This window comes from Megalobrama amblycephala, linkage group LG9, assembly GCF_018812025.1.
Source record: "Megalobrama amblycephala isolate DHTTF-2021 linkage group LG9, ASM1881202v1, whole genome shotgun sequence".
NCBI classification, from domain to species: domain Eukaryota; kingdom Metazoa; phylum Chordata; class Actinopteri; order Cypriniformes; family Xenocyprididae; genus Megalobrama; species Megalobrama amblycephala.
In genome coordinates, this window is record NC_063052.1 from 26,740,452 (window position 1) to 26,765,589 (window position 25,138).

Below are 25,138 nucleotides of genomic sequence, written 5' to 3' on the forward strand. Positions count from 1 at the left end.
AGATGCAGAAAAAGAGAGAGCAATGTCATGTTTAGACTTAAAAAAAAAAAAAAAAAAAAATGTAGACCCCATTTACTCCTGATACCCAGCTAACAAAAATATGTTCCAAGAACGTTTTGCTAATGTTCCTATTAAGATATTGGAAACGTTATTTCTAAAGGATCCCTGAACGTTCAAAACATCCAGTTTTTCAAATGTTTAAAACATTTTTTTTTCTTGGTTATTTGAACGTTAAGGGAACATTCCAGTTTATAACAACAGTTATTTTTGAATGTTTAAAAAACGTTTTTGTGCTAACATTTTGAGAACACTTAAAGTCCAGATCACTTTGAACAAACATTCTATTAAAATTACTGAAAGAACACTTGTTGATAACTCTGAGAGAACCTTGCCAGAATGTCTCTGTTAGCTGGGTCTTAATCAGTTTTGGGGAATCAAGATCACATGATGCCCTCAATGATATCTAATTACAACTTGTCACAGGACACGCATGCCACTTGTAATTGAATCAGATGTTAACACCAGATGTAAAAACGCACTTGTTTCCTCACCTTTATTCCTCAGGGTCACATTCTGATAGGCCGAATTGTTCCTCATCAGCGCCATTTTCTGTTGCTATTGTGTCACATACAGACAGATGACATTTTTAGACTAAATATTATGCATAAACCACATAAAAACTGACCCAATTTAGATACATTTCTTCTGCATCCTACCATGAATCAAAGCCAGTGTCTGCATGTCAGTGGTCCATGTAACCCATGTGACACATGTGTGCACTAATATCCCACCTTTTGTTTCATTTTGACACAGTTTGGTAGCGTGTCCCTGCAGCGGTTGTGGATGGTGACGTTACAAGCTGAAAAAAAAAGAACAGACAGGAAAACCCTTTTATCACACATAGTATAATCTTCATACAATCACATTTAAATATGATGATTGTGATCTTCTCATGGTCACATTTATTACGTAAGAGAATTTTATTTACTTTCTTTCGGTTATGGGCTTGCAATAACTCTTAATCATTAGCTGCTTGACATACCACTATGTTCCAGAAACATTCTTGACTATGTAGTTACTAGTAGCTGGTTTGTTGTTGGTCTAAGATGATTCTTTAGCTTAAACCAATTAGAAACCAACCACAGAGTTCTCAAACACAGCAAACAGCTAACGATGGATACAGAAACAATGAAAAAAAAAATTCAAATTCCTCAAGTTATTCCCCTTTTATTCCTGTACTCTAACCTCTTTTCCTTTTTCCTCTCTACAATATTACAGTAAATAATTAAGTAAATCTCAGTACCATACCCATTTTACTCCTCTCTTTCTCTGCCTCTTGACCTCTGTCCATGGCTGTGTTAAAATGCTTGTTCTAGATCTCCTTTACAGAATACTACTAGTCCCTGAACATTTTCTCTGGTTACGCTGTATTGCTTTTGTCTCTGAACCCCTATTGTTTCAGAACGGCTTTGCTTCCTGTTTTGAGGGTGGCTGGGAAGGAAGAGGGACGGGGGCTCCGGTGGGGTTTCCCTGGCCCGATTACCCACAAAACACACCTACACGAGTCTAAATCACCCAATGTAAGTAAAAGTGCATCTCAGAAATGTAACTGTAGAGGAACATTTTATTTAAAAACAGACACAAATGAGACAAACTGTATAGTAAGTAACGTTTGAGTCCATTTCGAAAAATGACCGAATACAAATATGGTGTCTTGGCAAATCTGAACACAGACAGTGTTGTGATCACTATGACAATTCTAAGAAGGAGACTTCACCTAAGGTCTCATTTTGCTCTCCATTTAGTCTCATTGCTGATTATGATTTTTTTTAAATAAAAAAAAATTATGGTAACACTTCAGTATGGGGAACAATTTCAAATCACTTTTAAATAGTTGATTACTAGCCTGCTTATTGGCTGTTTATTAGTACTTATAAAGCACATATTAATACCTTATTCTGCATGACCATATTCTACATCCCTTAATCCTACCCAATACCTGAACTTAACCACTACAACAACTATTAGGAGTTTATTGAGGGAAAAGTCATAATAATAGTTAATTAAAGGTGCCCTAGATTCAAAAATTGAATTTATCTTGGCATAGTTAAATAACAAGAGTTCAGTACATGGAAAAGACATACAGTGAGTCTCAAACTCCATTGTTTCCTCCTTCTTATATAAATCTAATTTGTTTAAACAACCTCCGAAGAACAGGCGAATCTCAACATAACACCGACTGTTACGTAACAGTCGGGGTGTACGCCCCAATATTTGCATAATGCCAGCCCATGTTCCCAACATTATGAAAGGCATTAGACAAGGGCAGCCAGTTAATGTCTGGAGCTGCACACAGCCGAATCATCAGACTAGGTAAGCAAGAACAACAGCTAAAATTGCAGATAGAGCAATAATAACTGACATAATCCATGATAACATGATATTTTTACTGATATTTGTAAATTGTCTTTCTAAATGTTTCATTAGCATGTTGCTAATGTACTGTTAAATGAGGTTAAAGTTACCATCGTTTCTTACTGTATTCACGGAGACAAGAGCCGTCGCTATTTTAATTTTTTAAACACTTGCAGTCTGTATAATGCATAAACACAACTTCATTCTTTATAAATCTCTCCAACAGTGTAGCATTAGCCGTTAGCCACGGAGGACAGCCTCAAATTCACTCAGAATAAAACTTTAACATCCAAATAAATACTTTACTCACATAATTCGAAGCATGCATACAGCATGCATGACGAACATCTTGTAAAGATCCATTTGAGGGTTATATTAGCTGTGTGAACTTTGTAAATGCGCTGTAATATAGTCGACAGCTCATGTGGCAGGGAGCACGCGATTTAAGGGGGGCGGCGCCGAGTGTAAATCAGTGCATTGTTAATGATGCCCCAAAACAGGCAGTTAAAAAAATTTATTAAAAAAATCTGTGGAGTATTTTGAGCTGAAACTTCACAGACACATTCAGGAGACACCTTAGACTTATATTACATCTTGTGAAAAAGCATTCTTGGGCACGTTTAATAGTTAACGTGTTCCCCATACTAAAGTGTTACCAAATAAATAAATAATAAAAATAATATAATAATATAAATATATATATAAAAGTACATACACTAGCTTTCTCATCCAAAAGTTTTGGGGTCTGTAACCACCTTGATCAAAAGTAACCGTAAAAACATTTATAATGTTTTAAAAGATTTCTATTTCAAATAAATGCTAGATGATTTGCAATATGAAATTCATGGCCTTTACAGTTCCGCTACAGCCTTAGTGCAACTGCAAAAGACATCTGTATGCGTGCATGTGTCTCACATTAGCAGTGTTTTTTTAAAAAGGCATATCAGAATAAAACACATTGATACTTCTGCATTCTGTTGCGTTCTGTCCAGCTGTTTTTGAACAAGATCTTATTAGAGCGGTGGAACATAATCGTTTTTTAGCAGCGTAATGCGCTTGAACGGTCAGATACACACAATTACAGTAGGCCTATATCAAAATATCTGTCTTGGCGAGTATTCACGCAAACATAATCTGTTATGTCTTAAGTGAACGTTTGGTTTGATGTAACATTATATAACCTTGCATTAGGTCCTAATATAATAAACCTGTGTTAATGTTAATCAAACAATAAAAGAGAAAAGGGAATCACTCACTGCTCTTGACTGAACCACTTTTGTAGCATAATAATAAAAAGCAATTAATAATGAATACATACACTAAAGACTATGCTGTGATTATTTTTGTATTTGATTATTTGTTTTTCTTAATTGAATGCTTCTGATTAGATGTAAAATTACTGTTAATTTTATTTGTTTCTTATATTATATTTGCATCTTTGTTCTTTTTTAATAACAATGATAAAATAACACAATGTGATGATTAATATAGTAATTATTAATAATAAAATAATTGGAGGAAAAGATGCATCGAGAATCATTTTATAATCGAATCATTACCCACTGAATCGTAATCGAAACGAATCATGAGGCAAGAGAAGATTCACACCTCTATACTGTACATGCCCTGCTGATACGTGCATCTGATACCAGAATTTTATCCAACGACAACATCTTTATGCATATACATTTTTTGTCTATTCCACTGTAGGCTCTAGTGTAAATCTGATTTCCCACTCAAAGGTGTTTGGTTCGTAAGGCCTTTGCACGAAGAGCCTGTGTGGGTGTTGAGCATGCAGTTCCAGCCTTGGTACATACACAGCAAGAGAGAGAGAGAGCAATCAATACCAGAGCCCAGACCAAAGCAGCCGAGCACAAAGCCGCTCATCTGTGAGTGGCTCGTAATGTCTGGTCTTTAAATCTGATCTTGATGACAAAATAAGGAAGAAGCTGAAACAATAGCAAAACAGAGAACCAGAATTGAAAGATGAGCACAGCAAAACAGGAAAGGGTGTGAGAGTGTGCCAGAATTCACATGTAAATGTGTTTAAAGGAATTGTTCAGGTTCATTGCAAGTTAATTTGTATCAACAACATCTGTAGCATATTCATTTTGACTCGTTTCTCAAGCTTTTATAAATAGCAGCTAAAATCAGTTATGGTTAACAGAATTAAGTGGTAAAATACACACTCTCAAAATTTAATGCAAAAATAATGATTTTAAAAATAGTATTTTTTTTTAGCTTTACAGCTCAACCCTTGACTGATTTTAAGCCACTGAAGTGCATCACCCTGTTTAACCACAATGTTTTTAACTGAAAATTATCTTCTGTGGTAATCAAAATTATGCCACAAAGACTCTCTGTCGATACAGCTTGTACTAAACCTGAAACACTGCATTAAGAATGAGTAAAAGTGTCTGCAAAATGCCATTTGTGTCATTTTATCATGCATTTTAAAATCTGTATGTGTATATATTAGGGGTTGAACGACCTCATATTTTTTTAAGCTGACTTATGTGATTAAAGTTGAGTCGATGTCGACTAATCACTGATGACGTTTACTAATAAAAACATAAGAAATGGTAATGCTTTGCAACATGCCACAATTTGCAACTAGAGACTAAAGTTTGAGAACAATCTTTGATGTTTGTTTGAGAAACTAGAACCTAGAGCTGCGGCATTTGACAGAACGCTGCCTACAGTGACAGGGACAGCAGATGAAATTTAGCTCTGTAGCTAATTCTGGGGCAGTACTCTTTTATTGTCCACTGTCCCGGTCAAATAAAGAATTAAATAAAATAAAAATACAAGGCTTTTGATCCTACATAACAGCTTATTTTTATCAGTTATTTTGTCTAAGGGTCATTATTTAGATTATATTTATTTGAATGCATTAGTGAGAAAGCCATGTGTGAACTGTGCAGTGCCTCTCTGATAGTGAAGCTGTGGGTTTTAGCTTCTTCAAAAAAAAGGAATATATACTAGCACTTTTCAATTTATAAGCCATTTTATTGATAAATCACAGAAAAGTGCTCACAGTAATTTTCCACGCTACTGAATGTTTCTGTCTGCGCACAATCTGCACGTGATGTGCGAGCTACTGTCTGCAAGTGTGTGCGTCAGCACATTAGTTTAGAATGGCGATTAACTTGCCTGTACAATAAACTGTATAAAACATGCATTCACCTGATAAATATCGAATATCCAGATGGCATAAACAAACAACTTGTGGAGCGCTCTCGGAGTATGCATTCATTTGTCATTTAAACTGATGGAAACAGGGCGTAAAAGTGGACTTGAAAGATTTCTTATCCTGTGGCCTCCTCTTTAGGACAGCATTAGTAGTAAAGCTAATGTAAATATATGGGATTTTTTGGAGTTTTAATCGTAATTTGGAAGAAAACCTTAAGTCTGATCAGTTAGAAAAGATATAGCACATTAAGTCAGAAGATCTTCTGGCTGATGTCTTCTGCCAGGCAGCTATGTCATTAGTGTCAAAATCACATGATCAGCGACTAGTTGACATCAAGCTTAAAGCGTCATGGCAGAACATTAGATTCAACTAGTCTGTGCAACCCCTAGTGCACATTTTATATATATATATATATATATATATATATATATATATAGCGCAGAATTAAAATTAAGTACTTTCCCCTTAAAAACATACTACCACGTATGTAGTCTGGATGATGGTGGAAATGCAGAGCACAAATTCCGAGTATGGGACACTGTACTTGGCTACACGTCATGTTCATGTTCTGGTATGTATGTGGATAATTGTGGTGAAATGGCATTTGTGCATTTCATCATGTATTTTAATACATACATACATACATATATACATACATATATATATAAAACATGGATGTGGTGAAATGTGTAAAAACACTTTCCATCGCAGGGCTCTCTCTGTAGAATAAACTATCCAGACCTCCAACTTTAAGATGTGTGTGTGTGTGTGTGTGTGTGTGTGTGTGTGTGTGTGTGTGTGTGTGTTATCTTGGCATGCCGCAGTAGACCAGCCACTAAAAATATTCCACCTACTCTCCACTTCACCACATAATAAGACTCAAAACAGCAGTTCAGGACTGCACATAAATGTAATGTCAAAGAGGGATGTGGGAATGAGTAGACAGGTGTGGCTTGTAAGTAATAAAGAGGCTTATACATGATGTTCGTCTTGAGCTCAAAGTCCTGGAGACAATCATGGAAATAAAGAGGGGGAGTTGAGATGGGGGAAGAAAGCAGGAAAAAAATCATCGGAAAGACTGAGGTAAGCAGCTGTTTTTATAGCCTCTGCGCTGTGATTGGCAGGATCACAAATAAGCTCCTCCTAGGATTTCGTCAGAAACTTTTATTCTTGGTGTTTTCATCAACAGAGGACGCAAACAAACATTAAGAATGGTAATGCTTTTATACTGTACTCATAATCATTAGTGACTAATCACAATTACCACTTATCATAATTATGGTTAGGAATCTGAACAACCCTTAATGACAAGTATTAAACATCAGTACAAAGTTAATGAATAATTCATGCGTTTGCCCTGTGTGAAATATACATTCAATCAATTGGGTTGTTTGGAAGAGGTAAGCTGTTAAGTGCTTTGACTTGTTTTGATAAGAATTTCATCAGGTGGATGATGGAAGTATTGAAAAATAATCAGATATATTTGTTTTAAAGGAAAAGAAACTAGATTATCATAGAGACTTGGGAATCGGCTCTTTAGACTTGTACCAGGTCTGTCAACATCCTAGCAACCGCATAGCAACATAATTAAGTCACCCAGATATAAAGGCCCCGATATAGTTCTTTTTCGTTCTTCGCTTTGGGGTAAAAAGTTCAAAATACGTAAGCAGCGGTATACTGTTAGTCAACATACCATACGCCGCCCACACTGAAAGCAGGGTTTAGATGAATATGTTAATATGTGCTGCGTACTTTCCTTTCAACAACAAAATAAACACACAACAAAAATGACAGTGATGAGAAAACAGTAGTTAAAGGGTTAGTTCACCCAAAAATGAAAATTATCCTATAATTTACTCACCCTCAAGCCATCCTAGGTGTATATAACTCACAATCTGAGTTATATTAAAAAATATTCTGGCTCTTCCCAGCTTTATAATGTTACTATAATATAGCTCTGATTGTGTTTGACTGAAAAAAGAAAGTCATATACACCTAGGATGGCTTGAGGTTGAGTAAATTATGGGATAATTTTTTTTTTTTTTTTCATTTTTGGGTGAATTAACCCTTTAAGAAAGGATCTGATCATAGCGATGTAAATGTTTACACAAGCTCTGCAATTCGGCACTCCAGTCAAGTCATGTCAGGATTATTCCAATATATTGTTTAAAAGCAGCTTTACAGAATTAAACCTGGAAAAAACAGTGTCACTGTCTCTTTCAATTAGAATTACAACTTCATTTTCAACTATAAAGAGGCTCTCCAGTGAGTTTAAGTGCAAACGTCCATCCTCGAGGGACTGAACAGAAGAAATGAACTGGGGAAGATTTTCACATCAAAGAATGCGGAGCCTCAGAGCACACCTACCTATTACGTGATTGCCATGCACTAATGGTAGTTCGAAGGTGTTTACCTGCCAGAGCAAACTTTTCTGCGAAGTTCGCTTTGGCAAGTTATTTCGAACTCCAGAAATGAACTTCGTTTTCGCCAGATTCTTCGATTTCCCTCGAATTGTATCGGGGCCTTTAGTAACTGCATATCAACATGCTAAAACCACCCAGAACACCTTAGCAAATGCATAGCATCACCCTGGTAACCATCCACAACATCCTATCGTGTTACTGAACAAACATCAAATTGTTCGGTATGCTGTTCTAAGCATTTTGATGATAAAATTCGGGAAAAATCAAATAGAAATGCATTTGAGGGACAGAAACTAGAATATCCTATAAGCTTGGTAACTGGCTTTTTACACTTGTGTCAAAACTATCAACAGCATAGAAATATGCAAAAACAACCCAGAACATCCTAGCAACTGCATTGCAAAAACCATCCAACACATCCTATCAGTGTGGTGATGAATAAACATACCCTTGTTTGGGAGAGGTATGCTATTACTTTTGTCTTGATGATAAAATGAATAAACACATCCAATAGATTGGCGGTGAAGAGAGAACGGAATCCTTAATATCATAGATGCTTGAGGATTGCCTGGCAAAACCCTAGCAAATGCATAGCAACATGTTAAAACCACCCAAAACATCCTAGCAACCACATACAAAACAGGTTAAATAAACTCATGTTGCCCTAGCAACTGCATAGCAACACCCTGACAACCATCCAGAATATTCCATCGACTTGACTGGAAAAGGTATGCTGTTTAGTGTTTAAATGACAAAATTAAAGAAAATATCCAAAAGATTTGCATTCAAGGAGGGAAAGAAACCAGAATATCCAAGAGACTTGTGAGTCGTCTCCTTAAGGCCCAGATACTCAGTACTTCAAGTTAAATTTAAGAATGAACTGGTGTGACACCATTTTGAACAAATCCAGGCCAAAACGAAGTTTGGTCTGTGTCAATTACGTAACAGGTAGGTCTGCTATGCGGCTACGCCTTCTTTTACATGGAAATCTTCTCCAAATAATTTCTTCTGTTCAGTCCGTCGAGGTCAGACGCAAGTAAAAACACGAACACACTGGAGAGCTGCTTTATAGTAGAAAATGAAGTTGTAATTCTAATTGAAAGCAACACGGTCACTGTTTTTTTTTTTTTTTTTGGTTAATACTATAAAACTGCTTGCTTTAAAGCAATCGATTGTATAAAGTGCTATATAAATAAACGTGACACGGCTTTATGGAGTGCTGAATTGCAGAGCTGGTGCAAACATATCCACGTTGCTATGATCACATGCTTTATTAACTGCTTTTTTCTCACCACTGTTATTTTTGTTGTGTGTTTATTTTGTTATTTGGAGGAAAGCATGCAGCACATATTTACATATTTATCTAAATGCTGCTCTCAGCAGTATGGGTGGAGTATGGGATGTTCAATAACAGTATACCACTGCTCACGCATTTCAAACTTCTTTTTACCTCAAATAAAGAACGAAAAAGAAGGGTTTGTTCGCCGTGAGTATATCTGAGCCTTTAGACTTGTGCCAGACATATCAACACCCTAGCAACAGCATAGAAACATGCTAAAACTACCCAGAACACCCTAGTAACTACATAGCAACATGCTAAAACCACCAAGAACATCCTAGCAACTGCATGGCAACATGTCAACTCACGTCGCCCTAGCAACTCCACAGCAACACCCAGGCAACCATCCAGAACATTCAATTATTGAGTTGAACGACAAACAACACTAATATTTTCCACAGAAATGGTTAAAACTGAGTTTACAAAATGTCATCTACAACTACAAAACGTTATTTTTTAATATTTTTACTAGTAAAGTCGGTGGGTTTTGAGTGCGATGTATATGTGTGTGTCTGTGTGACTCACTCGGGCAACTGAGGGCCTCCTTAGCGGTGATGCTCTTGTTGCAGGCTGAGCAGAGCGTGGTTCCAGACACGGTGAGAGAGTTGAAGAGGTGGCCATTACTGTAGCGAGCCTCTCTCTCCCTGGCTTCTCTCTCCCGCTCCCTCATGCGCTCCTTCTCCTTATTCTAATCAGAACACAAAAAACTCAGAATAAATTAATCATGCACGTTGTCATAATATATGTATACAATACATTTAAATAATCTCCACCAGAGTAAAATTAGCCTAGAATCATTGTATTGTTAAAAAAAATAAAAAACAAAAAAACTTTGAGCTGGTCACAGGACAAATCAAACAATCAACACTCACAAAAAAGACAATGATGACGCTATTGCAGCTCAGTTTCTATTGTGTAACCGATTCAACTACCGAACTGGTACAGACCGAGTTCACAAACAGGGAACTCAAAAGAGAACTTGCAACACAATTTCGGAAGAAATAAGCCAAACAATGGCCATATTGAATTTCTAGAAGGTCTGTATTCCTTGGTAAAAAGATTTCATCACGAAAACGCATACAAGCACATTCATGCCTGTGAACTGTTTTTCATTGAAACAGCTAATCTTTACTTATCAGCCTTCAGGGGAAAGACAAATGAAGCCCATCAGCTCTCCACTATAAAAATTCACTCATGTGGGTTAAGCAAACAATGGATCTCATTTCTGATACAGTAACTTCATCTATTTGTTTGTCTTTGTTATGTGCATGCCTAGTTTGATAATTTTTTTTCATATAATTTTATCCTCTCTTTGACCCTCTCAGGGTCTTTTTTTGACAAACAATCTGCTAATAGGCTAACTGATGTGGGTTGAGCTAACTAGTGGAGACAGGTATTGCATGTTAGTGGAAAATCTCAGGGGCCGTTGACAGTTTTCAACCAAAAAACGGGAAACCATTAATGCATTTTATCCATTCATTTACACGTCAACAGCGTTTTGGGGCCCTGAAAATGCAAACTTTTGAAAACGGGTTTCAAAGTGCATGTGAATTTGTGAAAACAGTGACATCATGCACATGCATAATATTTTATGTGAGCATTAATTTTAATATTTTTAGTTTTCATTTTAATTTTTTAAGTTTTAGTATTTTTTTATTTGGCTTTAATTTATTTTTTATTTCAGTTTTAGTCATTTTAGTACTTCAACTTACATTTATCTCATTTATTTGCCATGGCAACATTTTTAATTTTATACGTTTTTCCATCTAATATTTATATTTTATTTCAGCTTTATTTCAATTATAGAAAACTATTTTTACTCATTTTAGTTTGTTTTAGTTAACAATAACATTATGATGAGCATGAACAAAGAAGAAAGCTATACAAGAGAAAGCTATACAAGCTGCCATCTTTGCTCACTCTGCTGACTAGACTATTTTCAGCAAACCATCCAAGCCATTTTACACTTTGAGCGGTAACTAGCAAAACATCCTCCATATTATTATGAAATATTTACAATTTATATTTTCCTGTCTGCTGCCTTTGACGTCACAGCTCATTCGCTGACAGGATATTTGCTAGAATTTAAGACTGTGTATGTTCTTGTGGTGCCATCGGCCAATCAGCATTGTCATGAAATCATTTTCCATTGGCTCCAGAGTAATTATATAGCATTTATAACTCGAAAAGACACTGCAGCTTTAAATGAGGTAAATTGAATAAGTCCAGGCATCCATTTTGCACAATTAACAATGCAACTCTGTAAACTCAGTTTTACCCAACAATAAAAGAAAATGTTTTGAGCTGTGTACTTCTGGAGTCATTGTTCTCGATTCTAAAAGCTTTGACCACTCGTGTTGGTAAATATGCTAGTCAGCATTTTACTAAAAGCTCTACTTGGCCCAAGCTGAAAATCTTCCTCTTTTATATATATTTATGATGAGTTTACTGGAAAATGAAGGAAAGATAAAAATAAACATCCAGACATGAAATGTGAACAGAAATCTTAAGATATTTCAGAATAAACATTAGCTGAACAATCGCCATATCTAATGTCTAGAAGGTCTGTATCCCTTTTTAAACGACTTTTATATTTTATAATTTTTATAAGATGTCTCATATTTTTTCACCTCTGAAAATAGAGACGCTAAGGTCCAGTTTTGGGTCTGCTTATTCTAATAATCGGCCTCTCTGTTGACATGCAAAGCAGGAAATAATGAGAGAGCACTTCCTCTTTCTAATCTGCAGGAGGCATGAGTAAAGGTTGCCATAGGAACACGGACATGTGTTGGAAGTAAGCAACAGATAATGTTTTATAAAAACCGCTTAGCGTATTAGTGTGTAGCAGTCCAAATACCTGTAGGATATTGCTATTAAATTACAAAATCTGAATTGACCTAGTTTGTCCATAACCAGAACTTCCAGGATGCCTCTGCATTGTTTGGTACGTATACGTGCGGTCATCTCTGCAGATTTGGGAAGTTGCAATAGTTTATGCTAAATCTGAGAACAAAGCATGTGGCCAGGGTGGGGTTTGAAAAAGTGACACTGTTTTACAACTAAACTTGAGTATGACTCCACATATTACAAACTACAGAGGCACAAACTAGGAGCAGCCAACATTTCCAAGTCTGTGTTTATAAAAAAATAATGTCAGGCTAATGAAAAGTCTCTGTGCCTGCAAAATGAAAACAACCTCTGTGGTCATAATTCACTTAAAAGTTGACATTGAATCAAACTTTCTGTACAAAAGCATGAGCGCTATGTGCCCCGAGCACATTGTTGTCTAGGTTCAGCGAGCTTGTCTAAAGTTTGGCGTCATCTCCCGTCAAGGAAATAGGCTGAGATTGGCAGGACTTAACGTTGGTGCTCCAGTTTGAATAGTCCCAGCTCCAGATTTAGTTCAGCCTGCTGTGGCCTGATGGCCTGGATATAGCTGGCCTATGGGGAACCATGACTGATTAGTTGACATTGACATTCTTTGCAAACATTTTCATACGAAAGCAATTTACACTACAGCGACCAGGACAGTAGCAGTCGACCGATATCCATTCTTTCAATAGCCAATGCCGATATAATTCCCATTTTGGTATTTTTACAATTTCATGAATTGTGGTACTGTTTAAATGTAGCAGGTTGTCAATGTTGAAAAGTGCTCCTCCAAAGCGGGCATTGTTAATGGCCAAAAAAATTGACCAAGATCAGACGATTATATCAATTTATCTCTGCAGAACAGGGTAAATACAAGGACAATAAAACTAGGCCTTGGCAACTTAGCAGCTGCTCTCGGTTACATTTAAATTGCTCAAACTCAAGTCTAACCTTGGACATCACCATTTAATAGAAGAAGAGGTGGTGAGATGCTGTGTGCATGTGTGTAAGCAAAAAAGCATCTCGCTATTTAAAAAAATCTTGCCTTCGGACCTGAACCTGGAATTGATGCTTTAACTGAGTGCGATTTCTATGGCAACCTCTCTTTTGGCTCTTTCTCTTGAACGCACACACACAGTCTGTTGTTCAACATTCCCACTCAGTAACACCTACACAACTCAAACTCATACTGAAGCTAATAACTGGACAAAAAAAGGTGCATATACAGTGCCAAAAACAAGCATACGACCTCTTAATCAAGGTGTCTTTACACACCAGAGTTAAAACTGCTCTGAGCAGGCTCTGTGCTCGCTCCAAATTCTGTGTAAATATGAAATGCCCCATTAAAGTATGCAGCTCTGATCCACCTCAACCCCTATTAAAGACCAAAGTGACACTGCTTTGCTTCTGCGTACATGAAATGCAGCATCAGAACAGCCTTAAACTTTATAATTGCTCATTTTTAATTTCATATGCATGTTTCTATATCTCACAATGAAGACATTCATTTCGTAACATTACTTTCCACAACTGTAATTCCTGTGTAATGTACCTGGTATATGCAGCTTCTGTGCTGCTTTTGAATCATACCAAAGATGACATCACACTGCATGAAAGCCATAAACTTACAGTCCTGGAAAGCATTATTCACTGTCAAACAACAGCAACATTAACATTTTAGTCCGTCTGGCCCTTTAACCCTCATTCTATAAAGATGAGGAAGAGGATAGCAGCAATTTAAGTGCAAATGACTGTATTTCCTTGCCTACGTTTATATACAACCTCTAGGTTAATAACTGACGCATTTTTATTGTCACAAACACACTGTTTTTCTGAAGTAATGTATTATGAAAATAAAAATGAAGTTGGATTGAACTGAAATGAACTGACTTAAAGCATACTTTTCAAAACCTAATATTTCTATAATCCCTTATGAACCACGACGAACAAATATTAAAGTGGACAATTCAAACATAGCGTCAGAATTGTTTTAATTCTTGCGATAAGCTGGTTAAAACACGCGTCGCTGTACTTACCCGCTGACTGATCTCTCTCATCCTTTCCTGGCGAAGTTTCGACAGATCCGCTACTCGAGACATTGCGATATTTTAAACGTCTTTACCACAAAGAAAAACGAATCCTCTTACGGCAAAATCACATGTATATCCCATTAATTAAGATATAAAAGTTCCTTTAGGTCCCGTGTATGTGTTATAGCAGCGTTTTAATAGGCAGAAGACATTGACAGAGCAGCGCAGCGCTATAACTTTGAGAGAAATACGCTGTTCCTCTCCCTCCCTCACTGTCAATCTCTCTCTCTTTCGCTCTTTCTCTCCTCCCCTTCAGTGAAACGGTGTTGCCTCGTTCAGGAAGCGCAAAATGACTATCCCAGACCGCCTCTACCCTTATTAAAACACTCTTACTGTAATTCTATAACGCTTATATGAACATAACATATATAATAATAATTGCACATGGTTAATTTAAAACATGGTTAATAGAAAAAAAAAGCATATTGTAAATATTTCTAAACTAATTAAGAAAAAAATATTACTTTTTTATTTAATTCAAGAAGTAAACATCTCTCTCTCTCTCTCTCTAAATGTGTGTTACATTCATCCAGAAAAATATATTAAAGCCAAACCCCTTAAGCACAAGTCCTGTAATGTCAAACTGTAAAAATGACATCTGTGTTACCTTTCTGAAAGCATACCGAAGGCATATTCCTACATATTATAAATGTATTCATAATGCTTACCTGATATCATATGTAAAATAATAATAATATAGTCATTTAAGTACAATAGTCAGATGCTACCATGATGTAATGCTGCTGCTATAAACAACAGCAATGAAGACTCTCAAACCCTGTGGCTGAACTCTTTCAAACAATGACGTCAACTTTAGCACCAACACCTATTCAGCATTTCTCAGAGAGATGTAGAAGGAACTAACACTAATGTTCGGAAACATTGTGGTCTGCGTACGCCGGCAAAAAGCACCCTTGAGTAAAATCACACCACCTTAAATGAAAATGAAACGAGAGATACACAGAATTAGAGTTAATTTATTATGCAAATTGACATTTAGTAACAAAGACATTTAGTTGCAACCTATAACTTGGAAATCATGTATCCATTTCTAAACGCTGCAGTATTTTAGTGGCTCTGCACGCACCTCTGCAGTGATTACCTCTGTGTAAAAGCAGAAAATGGTGGACGTTTTCTTTTGGGAACAGAGCCGAGGGGAGAGGAGGGGAGATTCTTTTTTCTGCTTTGGCCACATCTGTCGCCATGCCAACAGTGTATTTAGACTTTGGCTGGGTTATGAGGGGAGCCTGGAAAGTTTACAGTGGGCGGCAAGGTTTTCAGTTTATATAGGCACATTCATACAAGCGTGCAAGAGACTGGCTGCTCCTGTGTTTTCTTTGTTCTTTTTTAAATATGTTGCATGGTTTAAATCTCTCAGCAGATTAAAGCAAGATTAAAGCAGGTCAAATCTTTCAACAGATGTACGGTCCCATCTAGTCATTTTGGATTCGTCAAACAATACTGACTGTAGCTCAGACTTACATAATCTGGTCTACATAATCTGGTTGTGGAATAAATAAAGAACCAGAGTTATACGAGCAGAGATTGGGAGTTGGAGAATAAAATTTAAAGCTAAGATTTATTTCTGAGATGGCAAAGCTGAATTTTCAGAAGCTATTACTCCGGTCTTAATTTTTTAAAAATATAATATTTTTGCTGAAACTGATTTTTTTTTTTTTTCAGGATTCTTTGATGAATAAAAAAACTCCAGAAGTTATTTGAAATAGAAATGTATGACATGTCTTAACTGTCACTTGAATCAATTTAATGCATCCTTGTTGAATAAAATTAATAATTTTACTTACCCCAAACTTTTAAATGGTAGTGTATCACAGGTTCAACAAAAATATGAGGCAGTTTTCAACATTGAGAATAATAAGACTTTTTTCATGAGCCCCAAATCAGCATATTAGAATGATTTCTGAAGGATCACGTGACACTAAAGACTGGAGTAACGATGCTGAAAATTAAGCTTTGCATCATAGGAATAAATTACATTTTTAAATACATTCAAATACAAAACATTATTTTAATTGTATTTCTATATATATTAATTATATATATATAATTAATATAACAAAAAGTATCCGAGGTCAGGAGTGCTGCAGGGGCTGAAATATATATATATATATATATATATATATATATATATATATATATATATATATATATATATATATATAAATTTTTTATCAAATAAATGCAGCCACCTTCTAAATGCAGAGACTTCTTTTAACTTTTAAAAGACATTAAAGGTCTTAATTATTCCAAACCTTTGACCCCCAGTGAATACACAAATACACCAGTGTGTGTGTATTTATATATATATATATATATATAAAAATACACCAATCAGGCATAACATTATGACCACTTTCCTAATATCGTGTTGGTGCCCCTTTTGCTGCCAAAACAGCCCTGACCTGTCGAGACATGGACTCCACTAGAGCCCTGAAGGTGTGCTGAGATATCTGGCACCAACATGTTTGCAGCAGATCCTTTAAGTCCTGTAAGTTGCAAGGTGGGGCCTCCATGGATCGGACTTGTTTGCTCAGCACATCCCACAGATGCTCGATTGGATTGGATCTGGGGAATTTGGAGGCCAAGTCAACACCTCAAACTCGTTGTTGTGCTCCTCAAACCATTCCTGAACCATTTTTGCTTTATGGCAGGGCGCATTATCCTGCTGAAAGAGGGCACAGCCACCAGGGAATACTGTTTCCATGAAAGGGTGTACATGGTCTGCAACAATGCTTAGGTAGTTGGTATGTGTCAAAGTAACATCCACATGGATGGCAGGACCCAAGGTCTCCCAGCAGAACATTGCCCAAAGCATCACACTGCCTCCTGCCTTCTTCCTATAGTGCATCCTGGTGCCATGTGTTCCCCAGGTAAGCGACGCACAGGCACCTGGCCATCCACGTGATGTAAACGAAAACATGATTCATCAGACCAGGCCCACAATTATTCCCTTGTCAAACTCGCTCAAATCCTTACGCTTGCCCTTTTTTCCTGCTTCTAAAACATCAACTTTGAGGACAAAATGTTCACTTGCTGCCTAATATATCCCACTATATACTATATTGTATGTTTTATTAAATTACTTGATAGTAAATAGTAGGACTCAAACAAAAACCTTGTTTGGTGTGACTGTAGTAAAACAGTCAGTTACGTCATTGTTTGTCTCTCAGAAACCCATCCCCTCTACCAGTCACCATCACTATTTCAGTAGAAAATGAGTATATGGCGGCTCTTTCTGTGAAATCCACCAGCTCTTCAACTTTAAATAGTGAACCACCATTCTCTCTCTCTCAGTCTTTATCTCTCTTTGGTTCACTGCGTCTCCAAGGAAGGACAGATTGCACTGTGGGCGGACTTCCACACAAGTGTTTCAACACTTGTTCTCCCTCTTACTCACGATTTCTTTAATTTCATGCACACAATCTTTCTTCCTTGTGTTGGTAATAACAAATCTGTGGCATGGGACCAGTTTATTAGCAGTCGGATTTCAGCCCCTGCAGCACTCCTGACCGAATCAATAATGATGAATACTCTTGTCTTCACTGAGTATTAGAGGGCTGCCTCTGTGCTCGGATACTGCTGATGTGATCTGCTGCAAGCTATGCTAACAAATGCTAATAAGCGAGATGCCACTTCATAATCAGTGCCGGTTCAACGAGTACACCGACTGCAGATCTAATAGGCTGATCTTGTTATTCATCATTCATTTATCTCAGAAGATTTATGTTTTACTGAACACGTGCAGAACAGAATTAGGCACAAAAATGGTAAACTGACCACCAAATTTAGCTGCAGTGTGTACATGGCCGAAAAGATCTAGAAGTTTCAAACTGTCTCAAACTCAAAAGTCACCGAAGTCTGCAAAATCAATATGAACTGAAATATTTCTAAACAAATTCTTCAAAAGCCAAATTAAATTAGGGATGCTATAGACATTCATTTTATAGTTTGTGCCAAGAATTAACTCATTTGATCCGACTTTGGAAGAAACATCCAAGACAAAGTTGATAATTAAACAAATCAAGATTTCTAGGTCTCCTGATCTATGAGAAAAAAAGTTCCTTTGTCATAGATTGATCTAACCTTTTATGCTGTCTAAGAAACAGAGCTCACGTATGTGTTATGCGCATTTTGTATCACAATTTGCATTACACTGAAGCTGGTAGTTACAATGATAGTGGGTGTTAGCTGTGGCCATGACTCCACACTGAAATAGATGGATAGAAAGAGAGAGAGAATGAAAGAGAGAGAGAGGGAGCGTTGCTGTGGGTTACCACTCTATAGAGGAGGCACTGCTTTCTGCGGCAGACGAGAAAATGTGGTTTTCTGTGTGTGTATATGACAGTAGGAGTTCTAGTGAGGACTGTGTGTGTGTGTGTGTGTGTGTGTGTGTGTGTCTGCAGAGATAATGACCAGGTTCTGGAGGCTGAAGCCCACGAGGCCTGTCATTCAGCACAGACTGTGTCACACAACACAATGTGATGCCTTAAGGTGAATGTGTGTGTGCACATTTGTATTCATGAGTGTATTTCTAATTTTGTCTAAGTGAGATGCAGCATCAATCATAGAGGTTAGGGAGAACTTAAACAAAAACAAAAAAGTCTGTCTCTCACAAACATACGTGACATATTGAACAATCATGATATATTTGTGATATTATACAGGCCAATATATAATAATATAAATGTTTAAACTTGCTTAAATATTTTAATATTTAATCAAGACATTTTTCTTGTTTAGTTAGTAAAAAATGTGGGGAAAAAAAGATTTAAATACATAAAATGGATGATTTTTATCCATTTATTTGGTTCTTGTTGGCGTTTTGAATGTACTTGCAACAAGGGCCTTGGTTTGGTTTAATATATATATATATATATATATATATATATATACACACAGTGGCATGAAAAAGTATGTGAACCCCTTGCAGAATCTGTGAAAATGAGAATTATTTTAATAAAATAAGAGGGATAATACAAACAACCATCACAAAACATAAAAACAGTCGTAGATCATCAGGTAACCACACACAATATTGAGAATCAATGGTTCACATACTTATGAATGGGGTTATTTTAATAAATTCAGCTATTGTTTTGTCTTGTGAACTAAATGCAAACATCTTTTATGTAAAATATCTTACTCAGGACTAAACAAAAAATAACATGCATTTTTTATTATCCCTCTTATTTTATTAAAATAATTCTCATTTTCACAGATTCTGCAAGGGGTTCACATACTTTTTCATGCCACTGTATATAATGTATATGTACACATATGTATATGTATATGTATATGTATATGTATATATACATATACATGTATATATGTATATAACACACACACACACACACACACACATATTTTATATTACAACCGCTTTATATTTTTAATCTATTTTTAAATGTAATTTATTCCAGTGAATTTTCAGCATCATTACTCCAGTCTTCAGTGTCACATGATCATTCAGAAATCATTCTAATATGCCGATTTGCTGCTCAAGAAATATTTCTTAATTATTATCAATGTTGAAATGCAATAAACTTTTTCAAGATTCTTTGATGAATAGAAAGTTCAGCATTTTGCATTCAGTATTCAGCTTTGCTGAATAAAAAAAAAAAAAAGGAAAAACAAAAAAGAAAAATAAGCTGACCCCAAACTTTTGAATGGTAGATATATATACAGTACAGTCCAAAAGTTTGGAACCACTAAGATTTTTAATGTTTTTAAAAGAAGTTTCGTCTGCTCACCAAGGCTACATTTATTTAATTAAAAATACAGTAAAAACAGTAATATTGTGAAATATTATTACAATTTAAAATAACTGTTTTCTATTTGAATATATTTCACAAAGTAATTTATTCCTGTGATGGCAAAGCTGAATTTTCAGCATCATTACTCCAGTCTTCAGTGTCACATGATCCTTCAGAAATCATTCTAATATGCTGATCTGCTGCTCAAGAAACATTTAATGTGTACAATTGTACAAAATATTTGTGTACAATATTTTTTTTCAGGATTATTTGATGAATAGAAAGTTCAAAAGAACAGTGTTTATCTGAAATCTAATCTTTTGTAACATTATAAATGTCTTTACTGCCAAAAGTATTCATTTCTTTAATTTCTTTTCAAAAAAATAAAAATAAAAATTCTTACTGACCCCAAACTTTTGAACGGTAGTGTATAATGCTACAGAAGCTTTGTATTTCAGATAAATGCTGTTCTTTTGAACTTTCTATTCATCAAGGAATCCTGAAAAAAAAAGTATACAACTGTTTTCAACATTGAAAATAATCATAAATGTTTCTTGAGCAGCAGATCAGCATATTAGAATGATTTCTGAAGGATCATGTGACACTGAAGACTGGAGTAACGATGCTGAAAATTCAGCTTTGCATCACAGGAATAAATTACTTTGTCAAATATATTTAAATAGTACACAGTTATTTTAAATTGTAATAATATTTCACAATATTACTGTTTTTTACTGTATTTTTAATTAAATAAATGTAGCCTTGCTGAGCAGACGAAACTTCTTTTAAAAACATTAAAAATCTTAGTGGTTCCAAACTTTTGGACTGTACTGTGTATATATATATATATATATATATATATATATATATATATATATATTCCATCTATCATTCAAAAGTCAGTTTGTTTTTCTTTTTTCACACATACTCATTAATCAATAATAACACTAGATAACCTTATCTAATATTGCATTCCCTTATTTCTCATTCATTTTTCCATTTCAAAATAACTCAGATTCCACTCTGTGAGTGGAGATGTGGGAGGGGTTCTCGCTGACACATGTCTCACAGATGTTTGCTCTTGTGGTAGGATTGCCAAATCAGTGCAAAGGCTTTATAACCCTAAAAATGCCCTGTGCTCCACCCTGTGGGCCCCTCTGTGACTATGAGCCTCCCAAAAAGTTGGAGTAAACAGCGCAGAAAATGGTCGACAGTTAGGGGGGGACACAGTTGCTGTAAAAATGACTGCCAGTAAAAAAAAACCTGACTGTAATACTCCAAGCACATGTGTCCATCTGCATTCTCTGGGTATTTCCCATCTGATGAAATGTATTTTATGTAATTCTGGTAAGAAAGGAACTCTGTAATGTGTAATTCACAAAGTTTATCTTCTAAGACTTAAATAAAAAGTGGCGCAGAATAGAGAAATAGTACTAGCTTATAAACAGAGTGGTGGGGAAAAAAGAGCAACTGAAAGATACAAAGAAAACAGAGGGGACATCTGAGAGTTAAGGATAATGGCAGGAGGAAACAGGCCAGACGACGAGATGACTCTGCCAGACTGTTTACTTTTCAGCTAATAATCATTGTACATACATGCCGTGTCCGCGCGCACACACACACACACACACACACACAAACCCCTGTACTGTGGTGGTACCACTAAATAAGATGGAACTTCACTATACCATGGTGTTTTATGATTACTTCATTTATATTCGCTGCACAGGTTTCACTACAAATAATAACTTAAAGTTTGTCAGGACATTTATGTTGGCTTGGCAAAGTCTTATCTGAAATTTTTTAAAATGTAAAAACTTCAAAAGCTAAAAAGTTTACAGGCCATACAGTCTGATAAATAGTGGAAAGCATTTTGAAAGTTTTTGTTAAATCAAGGAAAATGTTCTACTACACCCACAAAACCGTAGTAACACCATGGTACTTTTTGTAAGGGTTACTTTTTCTTCCCACGTAATCAACTTGGTGTAATTAAATAGTCTTTGAAGCCTACTGTATGTCCAAATTGTTCCCACTCATTGGTAAATAATTAATTCCCAAAGGCTGACAGAGTTAAAAACAAACAGTCATGCTGCTTTAAGATAGTGCCTGTGGTCTGTCCTCTCACAAGCTCCTTCCTTGTGTGTATATGGGGTCAGATCAGGCTCCAAACAGCTGACTGGACCCGTGTGTAATTGTGTGTGGGTAAGCGTATGTAAGCGGCTGGAACTTAGAGAGAGAAGCAGAAAGTGCTTTCCAAGGAAGTTTAGTCACATGAACATCAGTCTGTGCTTCCCAGCTGATCATATGGTTGTGTTATAATCAAATGGTAAAAAATGCATAACCATAAAGCAGAAAAGCATTCAACAAAACCTCAGACAGAATAATGTGGCAATTAGGGTTTTAAAAAGTCGAGGAAAAGAAAAAGACTATTTAAGTGAAGAGTCTAGCTTGCTTTATAAATAAAGTGCCTGCCTCATAAAATTCCTCCCTTCTTTTGCTGGACTGTTTGTGTTGGAGCCTGCAGGCCTGGCACTAAAATCATATTCTCTAAAGTGGACGAGTAATCATGAGTGCCAATTCTGTCGAAGCTCCCTCAAGATCCACACAGAACGTGTGTGTGTGTGTGTGTGATTTTTAGTGCTATGATGTCATGGAAAGACCCGCAATTCAAACAGACCTTTAGCTGTAATGATAAGAGTATGGGTTTTAATGATAACTGGGTGTTTGTGATGAATGACGCATTATATTGAACTGGCACATGGGAAGGTTTATGTGTTATCTGCTTAAAATAAATAAATAAATAAATAAATAAAGGTAACTGTGATCCTTTTCCCCAATTGTGACTTTATTACCAATAATAATAATAATAATAATAATAATAGTAATAATAACAACAACAACAATAATAATTTAGGTTTACAATGGGATGTTGATTAAAATATAATAATAAGATCTTTATATTAATTAATTTATATCTAAACAAACGTTCAAAAGTTTGGTGTCAGTAAGATTTTTTTTTTAAGAAATTAAAACTTTTTCCAACAAGGACACATTAAATGATCAAAAGTGACAGCAAAGACTTTCACACTGTTACAAAAATGGGTTTCAAATAAATGATGTTCTTTTGAACTATTCATCAAAGAATCCCAGTTTCCACAAAAAAAAAAAAATCAATAAAAAAATAAGATCAATGGTTTTCAAACATCATAAATGTTTCTTGAGCATCAAATCAGCGTTAGAATTAGAATGATATATGAAGGATCATGTGACACTGAAGACTAAAGTAAAGATGCTGAAAAAAATAAAATAAAATTATATATATATATATATATATATATATATATATATATATATATATATATATATATATAAATATATATATATATATATATATATATATATAAATTATATCTCATTGTAAACTTTGTCTCACTGTAAACATTCTCCTAATTACCATTATTTTTACTCTGAAACAGACTTCTACAGATTTGACAGTCCAAGAACATGACTAACCCTAATATGAGCAAACAAGGACTCAAAAACAATGTCATCTTCAGACCTGTCATCACTCAACCATAAAATCCTGCTTCCTCATGTGTCATAGTAAACTGGGTCAAAGATAATGTTTTGACCTCTATCCATCCTTAAAACTACAAAAGCTGCTTTTTCATTCAGCCATATGGGTTTCCCGACGTTTCCTACACCAGCCAATAGATTGCTTGAACTAACTGAAACTTAAAGGGATAATTCACCCAAAAATGAAAAAAGTCATAATTTACTCACCCTCATGTCTTTCCAAACCTGACGTTCTTTCTTCTGTAGAACATAACAGAAGATATTTTGAGTAACATCTGAGTTTTTGTCCATACAACGAAAGTCAATGTTAACCAAAACGGTTACCAAGATTCTTCAAAATATCTTTTGTGTTCCAAGGAAGAAAGGCTGTCTATCAAACACAAAAAAGCGAGACAACTGCATGCCATCGCATCCTCATCAAATCGCTGGGACTTTCTGATTTACTTTTAAAAAAATGTTTTGAAACATTTTTGAATTTGATAAAAGAAATTATTATGGTTTTGATAAGACATTAAACCTGTAAAATCCGTGGCAGTTTCCTATGAATTTTGGAGCTGGCTTCTAAGTTAGCAACAGTGAGTCAGCATTTGCCAGGTTCTTATGATTCATGGCAAGCTGGAGTCTCATTCTGAGCATAAACAGAGCTGTGGAATTTGAACTGAGAGCTAAATGAAAGTTTAAACCGTATATCATTAGAACAAGAACTAATAATAAAGGCAGAAACTGAAATGTTAGAGAAAACGAGTGGAGAAGGGACACACAAGGTTTGATGTCAATTATCAAGCTCTCTATTAAGCACGACTGTCTCACTCTGCCCTCTGTTGGACTGAAATAACACTGTCTGGTTCCACTGCACTAAAATACTGCACGCAACTGGTAACAGTAGAAAACATAATTAACGGCAACTGTTTTGCCTTCTGACAAACATTAAAAAAAAATAAGCTGGGCCCCTACCTTGCGAATAGCGGTCATCTTGCGTAGGAAGCTCAGCGTTCGTCCCAGGGGATTTCCTGATGCGTCTTTGCTTTCATCCCCCTCAGCCTTTATTTGTCCTCCTTCTATATCCCAGCCCAGAGCAGCATACTCACTGTCTATACTGTACCAGAAAAAAGGTGAAGTGGTTGCATTAAAAGTATAGATATTTACAATATGTCAAAAGGCATTGCCTGATTAAAACACACACCTGTGAGATGAACCTCCAATCTGGTGGTATGAAACACTCTCTAGATCACATCGAACAAGACAAGAAAAAAGTTCTCATTAATTTAAGGAAATAAAACTTGAATTTAACAAGCACATGATGTAATGCCGTCATCTCACCGTTAGTTTCAGTTTCAGAGCAAGGCAGAAATGTCACAAATAAAGAGTCAAAAACAGTGAATATAACAAAAATATTATAACACTTTTTATTTTAAAGAAACAGGGAAAACTACAGGTGCTGGTCATATAATTAGAAT

At 35.7% G+C, this 25,138-nt stretch overlaps 1 protein-coding gene across 9 annotated transcripts in view; it reads right to left on the reverse strand.

The window, feature by feature from the left end:
• The window catches only part of arhgef1a (Rho guanine nucleotide exchange factor (GEF) 1a), a 63,871-nt gene that overhangs the window by 21,496 nt on the left and 17,237 nt on the right, over nt 1-25,138 (reverse strand). For 4 of the 9 annotated variants that reach the window (XM_048202452.1, XM_048202449.1, XM_048202450.1 and 1 more), the window contains exons 6-11: nt 24,865-24,904; nt 24,636-24,777; nt 23,889-23,921; nt 9,896-10,058; nt 792-859; nt 552-615 (exon numbers count right to left, since the gene is read on the reverse strand). In XM_048202452.1, coding sequence (XP_048058409.1) covers nt 552-615; nt 792-859; nt 9,896-10,058; nt 23,889-23,921; nt 24,636-24,777; nt 24,865-24,904 — 510 coding nt within the window. Of the gene's footprint in view, nt 1-551; nt 616-791; nt 860-1,308; nt 1,459-9,895; nt 10,059-14,277; nt 14,604-23,888; nt 23,922-24,635; nt 24,778-24,864; nt 24,905-25,138 lie in introns of those variants that run through there. The other 5 variants (XM_048202451.1, XM_048202453.1, XM_048202455.1 and 2 more) reach the window with 3 other exon arrangements.